General features: G+C 31.3%; 1 protein-coding gene across 6 annotated transcripts in view; it reads right to left on the bottom strand.

Annotated features, from left to right (window-relative positions):
- Rel (nuclear factor NF-kappa-B family member relish) overlaps positions 1-12,139 on the bottom strand; it is a 35,078-nt gene that overhangs the window by 9,848 nt on the left and 13,091 nt on the right. For all 6 annotated transcript variants that reach the window (XM_088264664.1, XM_088264665.1, XM_088264661.1 and 3 more), the window contains 6 exons: positions 11,616-11,724; positions 9,106-9,234; positions 8,089-8,284; positions 7,893-7,969; positions 6,831-7,145; positions 5,906-5,983 (listed from right to left, as the gene is read on the bottom strand). In XM_088264664.1, the coding sequence (XP_088120790.1) occupies positions 5,906-5,983; positions 6,831-7,145; positions 7,893-7,969; positions 8,089-8,284; positions 9,106-9,234; positions 11,616-11,724 (904 nt within the window). The remainder of the gene's footprint in view (positions 1-5,905; positions 5,984-6,830; positions 7,146-7,892; positions 7,970-8,088; positions 8,285-9,105; positions 9,235-11,615; positions 11,725-12,139) is intronic.

Raw genomic sequence — 12,139 nt, 5'->3', positions numbered from 1 at the left:
TGATGGCACGAAAAGTAAAATAATATTTATAATTAAAATGTAACTTTGTTTTAAAATTACTAGAAATATTTTATTCTAACTTAATTATAATGTCTACCGGTTTCGAAGCTAACCGGTAAACATTATAATTAGGTTATTTTAAAATATTTATAGTGATTTTAAAACAAAGTTACATTTTAAATTTAAAATGGAAAATCTCAAAGTTAGCGCTTGAAATATAAATTATAAAATAATATTTCTTTCGCATTTGACTCTTTTACTCGGATATGACACAACTTTCCTCTTTGAAAATATACATTACTGGGAATACAATCCTCCCATTGAGGCATAAATAAAGAAATAAACTGTAGAATAAAGATAAAAAAGGTTGCGCAAAGACTGGGGAAATTTAATTCATAAATAAGAAAAGAGTTAAGCTGCGAGAGCTTCAAGAGAAAAAAATACACTTTTAGAACAATAAAAAATTAAAAGAAAAATGAAGTTTTCACATCTTTTGTTTAAAAAGACAGTAAGTTTGCCAAATCTGGAATGACAATCATAAAAACAGATATAGAATAGTCATAATAATAACAGCTAATATAATTTGAGAAAAATCTAATCTCATCTTTAATGCTAGAAATGCAAAGACTTTATTGATAACCTAATTTATAATGCACAAAGAATTGTCTAACTAGGGATAGTTGTCAAAATTTTATCCAATAGGTACAATTATTTTTAGTGCTATCCTAGACTATGGACTATGTCTATAAAGCATAACCCCCGAACGAGGAACAGTCACATGTCTCATACGAAAACTTAATGGGAATTCAAACACAAGCAAAACGTAAAACAATGCACATTTCCATGCAAACTCCTTTATGGGGGGGTCTAATAGTTAAACACGACAGTCACTTGTTATGTATATGGGGTCTAAAAGCCATCACATTGCTTTCACGGAATTTAAGACTAAGATCATTATACTGTTGCTAGGACACTGCACCATTAGGTGTAGAAAAATTGTTTATATACATGTTTAACTGCAAATCACATTAAATGAATGATGAGAGTAAAATTTTGCTTATTACCAAACCACCAGTGATTAAATTATAACATATTTTCATTTGTTGTATTTTTACATTGTAACCCGAACACCATTTACCGACTAATTAAAAGCAAGTAAGAAAACAAATCAATTATATTTAAGAAAAATACCCATAACAAATTAAGCTGTATGGACAAATTATATTGTCCAAAAAAGGATTTCCAGGGTTCCACATAACCATGATAATTACTAAATGGTGTACATATTTATTTTGAAAAAAATGAGAGTGATACTTACCAATTTCTTTCAATTCAAAATTCCAAAATAATCAATACTACTTGATGATTTCCAAACTAAGTGCAGTATTTTTTTTGTAAAAGTAATTTTGTTTTTTTTTTTAATTATTATTAAATTATCAATTTAAAAAAATCAAAAATGATTATATTGACCCATATTAAATATATCATTTAGTACTATAATAAAGTGAAATAAGAATGAATTGTAAATCATATTTTGCCAAAGCTTAAATGAACCCATAAATTATGTTTTAAAAATGAAATGGAGTTAGTTAAGTTTTTTTTTTTAATTCCATTCATATTCCATGTTTGCGGGCGTTTTTATGCGTGTTAATGTAAGTAAGTTAAAGAAGCTAGGTCAAATTATTTTTTTTTTTTTTATATACCATGCTTGATTGGCATTATTTATAAATATGTTAATAAAAAGGTTATAAAAAAGATATCTGCTGACAAACCATGTTACAAGCAGTTTGATGGGTGTCCAAAAAATATTATAATGTAATAAATGAAATGTAATAAAGGTAATTAAAAAAAATAAACCTCTAAACTAATGTAATTCATATTTTGTTTTATAAATTTTATTTTATGTTTGGTTTGTTTTAAACATAATTTTTTCCTTATTTTCAATGATTACTTTTTAAGAAAATTGTAAATTAAAACACTTGTTTTTTGCCACTAGAGTATTATATTTATTTTTAACGACTAGTTTCGGAAGCTAAAGATGCTGCCATCTACGGGTTTGGAAACCCGTAATGGAAGCATCTGTAGCTTCCGAAACTATTCGTTAAAAATAAATATAATACTCAAGTTGTAAAAAACAAGTGTTTTAATTTACAATTTAATCGTATCTTGTCACAAAGTAAAACAATAAGTAAAATAAGCTTTGAATATAAAATAAAAGGTTAACAAAGCTGTTTATCGCAGTTATTGGCCCCCTGGTAAAATTAATGACATTTTCGTTAGGAAAATTGACAAACTAGAATTTTAACATTTTAATTTCAAAATAACCTTATTGTTGATGACCATCACCAAAATACCAGATATTATTCACATATGAAATCAGTAGTGCCAATAACCGGGAAGGGTGCCAACAACACAACGGTTTACTCTACTTAATCATAGTAACAAACATTTAACACATTCATAGAGGAATCTTTGTAATAAACATTATAGAGGAGGCATCCAGAAAAACACTTACTAAAGAAATAAACATTATTTTAATATAAAATTCTTAATAAACTATATTAATTTTTAAACTAAACAAAAAATTAAGTATCTCAGATAATTTTGGATTAAATACTAAAACAAAAAGTACAACAAACTAATAAACTACCAATATAATAATAAATTTTAAAAAAGGAAGGTACAAAAACGACAAAAATTGAAAATCAAAACTTACGTATATATGTACTCGTAAGTAAAAGCACCATTAGTGCTGTAAATCTAGGTTACTTGCAAAGAAACAAAGCTTCATTGCATTGTTAACCAATTCAATGAAATATGTTCATTGAAACCTTCAAATTTAGTTACAAATGATTTTTTGGTGTACAAACCCTTGTTCACAAATCAGGGTTTCTCCGCTTAAACTTATTTTTACATTTTGACATCTCAATATGAACATGGATGAAGAAGAATGAGATAGAATGAAGAAAGAAGAGGTCTGGGTATTTACCTTCTACACATGTTTGTCAACCACACTACAAAAAAATTTGGAATCCCTACATATATCGCAAATCTCATGAAGCTTTATGTGTGAGTTCACTGGAGCCATCTATGGTTGGTTTGAGAATGCTTTTATTTAGCAGAGACCCTTTTATTTGAATGTGTGCAAGATGCTATCCGGATAATTTTACATACTGGGAAAGGGCCAAAAACGTTATTTAAAATTTTATGCAGCTTATAATCTAACCAGATTATTTTATTCACATTTTTTGGTGTGTCCAAATCCTTGTTTACAGATATCGGATACAGGGCAGAAAGTGTTGTTTTAGCATTTTGAAGAAAAGGTATTGTTTAATTATTTTTTTAAGTAAAGTAGTTATTTTTCAAATGGAGAAAAAACCTTCAGGATTAACCAAAAAAGATCTGTTTCACAGTAAAAAGTGCAATAAGTGGCTTGATATTTATTTGTAATAAATTGTATTATATTTTTAAACTTTTAAAACATTCTCCTGAAATATCAAGTATTTTGATTTATGACGTTCTTGAAAGGAGTGAGCGATATGTCAAAATGTAAAAATAACTCTGAAGTGGAAAAACCTAGATTTGTGTACAAGGATTACATGTTACAGGCAATTGTTGTGATGCAAAAAGTGAAATGCATCTACAAAATAAAACGAGTTTTCATAATCATGTCCTCCAAGGCACTTATGGACAAAATACATGTGCATATATGGAATAAAAACACAAAACATAAATATAAATCATAAAAATCAACAAGAAAAATGCGGATTCATGTTTAACATTCATCGTTTTATGGAAAGATACACATCACAGCTACATAAATAAAATCACAAACATAATACATAATAGTCAAAGCTCATTAATTCCAAAATCGTTAAGAAAAATCATACAAAACTTTTTTCTTTAACTCCCCTTAAATTTGAAATAAAATCAACAAAAAAAGGGTAAAAAATTAAGTATAAAGAATATTTTTTAAAGTGATCAGAACTTACAATTTCATTCACTTATTTTGTCATTTTATTGACAAAAATACAAATTACTGTTGAAACATCGCTGATTTAAAAAAAATCTAGTCGGAAGTATTTTCCAAATTTCGGCCCCTGTAGTTTCAAATTAATGAGCTTTTACTATGATAGGAGCTACCTAATTTTAAACTTACATAACACAACCAAAATAATAAAATTAATACTTCCAATGAGATAACCATAAATACCACAACCAATAAATTAGTGATGAGGCTTAGCACCATGTTCCATATAATTGAACACTACATAATAACAGAATGACGCTATAATTGAAGTGATCATAAATTCAGCACTTTAACAAACAATAGTGGACTTGACAGGATTCTGCGCAGCAAATCTCACATATGTGTGTGTGTAGTATTCGTGCATTCAATGGTTTGGTACACAATAACAACAAATATTGCGAATGTATCGGATTTATAGAACTTCAGACATGCGACGTACAGTTGCGGTGTATTAAGCAACAAGCTACATTCAACACACTTAATACTAGGATTGTAGCGTACAATTGAAGCTCTAAAATGCGCAATTTGTTTAGGCTTCATATTTACTGTATGATTTGTCATCGCTGCAATAAATGGCGGGTGACCAAATATTTAGCCAAACCAAATGTGTATTAAAACCAAACAATTGATAAACCACTAGAAGATCTGAATGATTAGTGACCATCTATTCTTACAAATTTACTGCCACCCGTTTATCTCAAAATTAGACAGATTTCGCCTAAAATACAAAAAGTACTAAAATACTAAAATTAAAATAATTGCATTTTATACATTTTTTTTAATTAAAGGAATGTAATATAAAAAATTTCAACCCGCCTACAGACGTTTAAGTATTTTTTTTAACAAACTTTAATTTTAACAAAATAATAAATTGGTAAAAGTAAAGTTTTTCCAGGTACGCTGGACTATGGTGCTGAAGACAACAAGTAACTGCTCACCGCTCAAGACAATGCGATGCAATGCCGATCACCAAGAAGTACAGTCAGAACAGACGAAGTTCATCAACCACTTGCCCAAAAGGGATTAGACTTTTACCTCACACCAGGGTAAAGTATTAAGTAAAACCTACTTAACTAGGAATTTCACCCGAAACCCACACATTTAAAGCACCAAATTAATGTGAATTCTACATTTGAAATCTGGTGTTTTCTCTGTGGTAATTTATTTTATGTACAATTATAAAACTACTTTTCAATTTTAAATGATGACCAATTTGATTGAGTGGTCATTGAGAAATGGTTATTTGATTGTTTCAAATTATTAAACTTAGAATCATCCATTAATCCAAAAGGAATATAGACCTATTTTGCTAAAAATAAAAAATACTCGTATAAAAATAGTTATGTTTAAACAATAAAATTTTATCATATTTTGAGGAAAACGAAGAGTTGTCTAAAGCCCAAATACTAAAACAAGATCATAGAATCGGTCAGAATCATTGATTATCAGTTTTTTTTAATGCAGTCATAAAGCTACTAGATTATGTAGAATAAAGACCACAAATATAAATAAACATTGATTTAAAAAACAAAAACAAAAAGATGTATATTATCAAATTCTTATGATTATGATAATATTTTCTCTCAACATACTAAGCAAAACAATGTGTGTACTCGACCAATAATTTGCATTTGCTAGACCTGATTTTTCAGATAAAATATAATACTAATATTTCTTCTAATATTTTTGAGTTATCGTAGGGACATTAAAAACACAAAAATGGAATGGCATCATATCACTCATGACATAAATACAATATTTAAAGCATGGTGTGATTTTTAAAAAGCTGATTAAAAAACATAAAGCATTATATTATTCTTGTAGTGATGCAAAATAGGATGATTTTACGATTTTAAATTTTTTGAGAAACTCTACCTTGCGGGCTTTTTGTATGTCGGTTCTTGAATAGAGTTCACCATTTTCTTCAGAGGCTTCTAGATTTCCATCGGAGATCTATTTGGGGATAAAAAAGAAAATATCTTAATCGTTTAGTAATAAATTCCGATAACTCCACATCGTTGGTTTAGAAGTTACACAACTATCCACAGGGCACAGGATATATCCAATATGAGGATACGACTATTAGCCCCCTAAAAATTTTGGACTCTAAGCCATCATTACTGTGGTCCCGTGGTTAGTGTTGAGGACTCTGAGTCAGAGTTTCTCGGTTCGAACCCACTCTACCACAATTTGATACCTATTTCTAATAATGAGCCGCTTAGGCTCACATAAATAGTTTGAAATTGAAGTATTTTTGTAAATAATAAAAACACAAATATTTCTCTTTATTTTAAATAAAAATATGTAAATTTTTACAGGGGTTTAAAATCTTTATTGCCAAAATTTGAATTTTTGCATACATGATATTATTTTCATGTTGAACTTTACTGTTATGATCCAATTTGACAAACATGATATTGACATCCACACTTTTTTGTGTAAACATGTCAACTTTATTTAAATATTTTACTTTGACAATAAGGAAAAATGGCCGCCATATTACCAGCAGTTGTGAAGACCCGCAAATAATAATTTTTTTGACGATTAAGTAATTTATAATTTTTTTGCATAACTCGGTTGTTTTGAATTTCAAATGAACGGAATTCTATCTTCTTTCATAGCAAAAAATTCACAAGAAGCAAAGAACTTTAGGAAAATACTTTTAAATAAAAAAAAATTGTAATCAACCTAATATTTACGTGAAGTTTAAGGGTTAACAATACAAGTTTAACAATGTATTATCAATAAATCGGTAAGTGTGCATTACATTTCCAGTATTACAATTTTAAAATAAACTCACATTCTTGTTTTCAGGTAGCGTTTTGAGAATGTTACATTCGGTAGTTTTTGGAGAAACTTTAGCGACTTCCGAATGGTTTGGTAGGCCAGTATTGCTGTTCTTTGGAGATAAACTCCGTACGTCTGATTTTGCTGGATCCATGTTACTGCCAACAACAATGGATTTTTGCCCTGTTTCTATTTCTGGTTTGGTAATGAATATTTTCTTAAAATCTGAGGGTTGCAATATAACTAAGTTGCTTTTTGAATCCCTCAATGAATTCTGTTTTTGTTTGGCAATTAAGTCGCTGCCATTATCCAATGGCTTCGTCATATTCTAGAAACAAAACATTTTTAGTTAAAACAACATAAAAATTCTAAATGCTAATGGAAAATCATATTTGAATGTCACAAAAAGAGTTATTTTCATATTATTTTTTAACATCTCATCAAATATGAAGAAGAATATGGAAGTCTGGGCATTTACGGGGCTGACGACCACACAAAATGGACACACTCAAAATGTTGTCACAAAGAGAAATGCACATCACCCAAGATCGCATCGTTTCATTTATTTTTACCCGTGGCAGGTAAAAATTTCTTTCAAATGCCCTTTTTTGACTGCAAGGCAGTGCCATCTGTTAAACGTAACAGCGATTCACACAAGACATTGAAATGTTTTTTAATTGCATTATTGTTTAATAGATTTTTTTACATTTTCATTGCTTAACACATTTCGGACGGGTGTTTTTTACGTCTGGTGACTGCTGGCGATGGGATTTGATAATTGTGTACATATAGTTTAGACCTTAACAAAGAGATTGGTACCTAATATTGATATAAAAACATTAAATCATTCCTTTTTTTACTTCTGAAATGAGGCCGGCGCAGAAGTTTAAAATACTTGTCCTGTCCTTAAGCATCAATTGACTGAACGGATAGAAATACCTTTCCCATCCTTAGTGTGTAATAAAAATATGTTAGAAATGTGTGCTTTCTATTTTAATTATTTTCAATTTCACGAGAGCCACAGAGCATGGCCAATACAGCTAGTTTTATTTAAGAAACAAAAGCCTGTAATTACCTTGACTTTGGATGTGCCTTTTTTGCCATCTACCACCAAACCAAAACGTGTCATTTCGCTGAAACTTCCCAAATCATCTAGAAAATGCAATAAACACACTCAGAAGGTGATGAAATAGATTAGCTTTTGATTCATATGAACAAATGGACATATATAAAAAAAATTAAAATAATTTTCGATATTCCTTATTTCTTACCATCTAAACTGTGTTCATACACCTGCATCTCTTCTGACTCAAAAGGAGAATTCATTACCAAATCTTTGCGACTTATATTATCTAAACTACTGTTAACTAATGGCACTCCCATATTAATGTCTTTATTGATAACCTCTTTTTTGTCACCCCACGAGTTTGAAAAAAGGGCGTCTGCCAAGTAACAACTTCTCTTTGGCTAAAACAAAATAAACAAAAATATAATATATGTATAAATGACATACACATTCTTTATGGCTATTGAAATTCATGTTGAAAGCAAACCAAAGCTGTGGAAAAAAGTGCAAAGAAGTAAATAAAAGCACAAATTAAACTCCCCTTGGCGTTTCTTCTTAACCCTCTAAACAAATTGTCTTCTTCTGACCCTTATCCGCACCCAATGTGGTGTGCATAGGGCACTCCATCGTATTGACGCAGTGTTATCTTGATTGTTACTAACATGAAGGCAAGGTGATCACTCCTGCGCTTCAGGGCCCAATCCAGGGTAATATTAAGTAAACAAAAGAGTGTAAAATCACGAATATTTATTTTTTTATCCTCCCCTGGGAATCGAACCCAGGATGCCACGGAGGCGGACAAAAAAATAACCTGCTGAAATGCATTTATATGATGCAATTTCCTATGCGCAATGGGCTGCAGATAAGTGTTTGAGAGAGATTATTTTTCAACAATTACAATTATTTTTGTACACAATGATTAAATTTTATAACACAAAAACATCCATTTTATATTTAATAATACTTAAAATACATCCAAGGTCTTCAATTCTTCGGTACTCTCACAACCAATGGCAGGAAGAAACAAAAGCAATAACACAGATGAACAATTCTATTGTGATAAGAATATGGAAGACTGGATATCTACAGGGCTTAAGACCTCTATAGACTTCTTCATGTATTGGAGGTATCGTTATCTTGATATAAATAACTCTCGAGTGGAGCGAATCTCCCATTCGGAAACTAATATTGTGAATAGAAGTGTAAATATTAATCCAATTACCGTTAAATGTATGGGAGTTGTTGTTATTGCAGTAAGTGATTCTGGCAAATCACTCAAACTGCCAGAGGACAACAGGGAACTCATTGTGTTTTCTGCCGCTCTTCTTCTTGTGTGGTTAGCGGCAGTTGGCTGTAAAAGTAATTAATACACTATTAATGACATGTAACTATTTTTTTTTAATATTTGTTAGTTGCCTTAGAAAATTTACCTTGCCTATTACGTACAAGGATTTAAAGCATATTTAGCATATCGAGTATTGTTCACAATAAATTAATAAAGCTGATCCCTTAAAAAACAAAACAAAAGATACAACAATACAATAGACACAATGGATTCAATGTCTTAAGGTGGAGACTGACCGGAGCATTTTGTCGTAACATAACGTCGTAACATCGCTCGCGGCGAGCATCACCGAGCATCCGAAACTATGGAAGGAGCGCTCGGCTCGCTGTACTGACTGCCTGAATGCTCGCATCGTAACGTGCTACGTTACGACGAAATGCTCCGGTCAATCTCCGCCTTTACATCAACCATGATACGTCACATAGCTCATTTATTTGTCTTGTTTGTCTTGTCACATTTTCCAAATAATATCCACCAAATCCGATAGATCCATATGTCTCATTGCCTCATCAATTTTTATTTATTTTTAATTTTCTCGATATTTAGAAGCAGAACAGGGAAAAAATACAAAAATTTTCTTCCCAAATGTACAAAATTGATTGAATTTTTTATAAAAAAACATAAATTGAACTGTACATTGACTCAAATATTTACGGGTCATGGTGCATTTCGAGAATACCTCTTCTGTTTTAAAATTAGACAAAATTCTACTTATGAATGTGAAGAGACGTTATCACAAGATGTCCCTCATTTGGTGTGGGTATGTCCAATTTTTAAAAGGGAGAGATTTTAATTGGAAACAGAATGAGCAAAAGAGGGTAACAGTTGACTAAAAATATGTTACTATTACTATGCCATCCCCATATCTAATTAGGATTCTTTTATTTAGCGCCGGTAGGACTTGTCCAGATCACTTTGCTTGACGCTGAGAGTTTTTCCATATTATCAGCAAATCATAAATTGTTAATTTTGACTAATCTCTCATTCATTCCTTCACTTTGTATAATACCACTTGAAAGTGGTATAACACTTTTAAGTAGTAATACACTAAGTGAACGATGAATAATAAGGAGAGTATTACATATTTGGTTTAGTTCAGTATTTTTCAAAGTGGGCGATAACACCCTCTAGTGGGCGTTCTAGAAGACTTTTAGAAGCCTAAAGAGACAGATAGAAGTGCTAAGAAGTAAGATATATATTTTTATTCCTTTCCTCTTTTTAAGATGGAGACATTCTGGCAATTTTATTTTCTCCTTTGATGAGAAGTTTTGATAGGGGGGCGCCAGACTAAAAAAGTTTGAGAACCTGTGGTTTAGTTTATATAGTTCAAGATTACTTAAAATGCCACTTTAGAGAAAATTTTCAAGTCTTGACGAGAAGATTATCAATTTAAAAAATTCAAAATCATTGAATTGACAAAACTGCCCAATTGAAATTTTATAACATGAATTACACATCATAAATTACTATCCTACTTTTTTTTTCCAACATTACTTAACATTCCCAGAAAAATGTACATTGGATGAAGGGAAAGGGTTTTACTCAGATGAATGTGGGGAAAAACGTTGTATGATATGTAGATGTTTGATAGTAATATACGGAAAGAATGCAAGGCTGAGATAAGCATTATCGATAAAATGAAAGAAAGGTGCGTTGAGATGGTTTGGGCATGTGAATCGAACGAGTGAAGAAAGGATAGTTAAACAAATTAATGGCGAATGTGATTGGTAAGAAACAGAGGAAGACTGAGAAAAACGTGGCATGATCGAGTATTTCAAATACTTGAAATTGGTCAAGTCAGGAGTCAGAATAATCGGTGTGTATGTATGAGATGTGGTCCTATAGAAGACTCTTAAGAATTTCCTGGAGACCACATCACGAATGAGGAAGTTCTTCAAGAAATCGAAGGAGGAAGGCACCTGCTCAGGACCTTGTCCGAAAGGCGTGCAAGATGGATCGGCCATGTAATACGTCAAGAAGGTCTCTTGCATGCCATAATGGAGGGTATGACCGAGGGGACAAACACTAGGGGACGCCCACGCCGAGAGTACCTAGAGGACCTGTTGGTGGACGTGCGCTGCTCATCATATGCAGATTTCAAAAGAGCCGCACAAGACAGGGAAGAATGGAAGAGAAGAATAGAGGAAATTGCTGCAAACCAATCCCAGGATTGAAACCAGAGAAGAAGATGTATGAGTGTGGATGAAGCGAAGATTGTGTGCAAAGACAGATTGGTGTGGTGTTTTATTCTCTCTGCCTAACCCCGCGGCGTGATGGTTAATTAGTTTATTAGTTGTTGGTGAATGTAATTTTTTTGTTAATTTTTCAAAATGGATGAAAATAAATACATAGACTCTTATATTTAAATTAGACAATGTATAGCATACCTGGTATGTAAATATTTTGGCTTCGGATACTGCGCCATCTCTTGGTCGCACAAGCTCGATGTAAACCGATACCGCTTTTTGTATCTCTTTGTTTCTGTACGGCGGAGTTCTGAAAAGTGTACAGTACAGGAAAGATTAGAGGGAAACAAACTATTGAACTCAATGAACTTACATGTTTCCTTTTCGACCAAAAAAATTACAGGGAGGAATGGAAGAAAATGGTCTATTGATTTCGATAAACATGTATATTTCTATTTTAACCAAAAAAAAATACTGGGAGAATTATAAGAAAATGGTCTATTGAACTCAATAAACTTGCAAACTTCTATTTCAACCAAAAAATTATAATGGGAGGATTGTGAGAAAATGGACTATTGATCTCAATTAATTTTCAGGTTTCATTAATTTTCCTTTTTGACCAAAAAACATTACAGGGGGATTGGAAGGAAATGGACTATTGAACTCGATAAACTTGCATACTTCTATTAAACCAAAAAAATAATAATGGAAGGATTGTGAGAAAA

The sequence above is a fragment of the Brachycentrus maculatus genome, unplaced genomic scaffold, assembly GCF_059751285.1.
Source record: "Brachycentrus maculatus isolate JH-2025_06_01 unplaced genomic scaffold, ASM5975128v1 h1tg000235l, whole genome shotgun sequence".
Taxonomy (NCBI): domain Eukaryota; kingdom Metazoa; phylum Arthropoda; class Insecta; order Trichoptera; family Brachycentridae; genus Brachycentrus; species Brachycentrus maculatus.
Note: the sequence above shows the minus strand (reverse complement) of the source record. Positions and strands in the feature narration are given on the sequence as shown.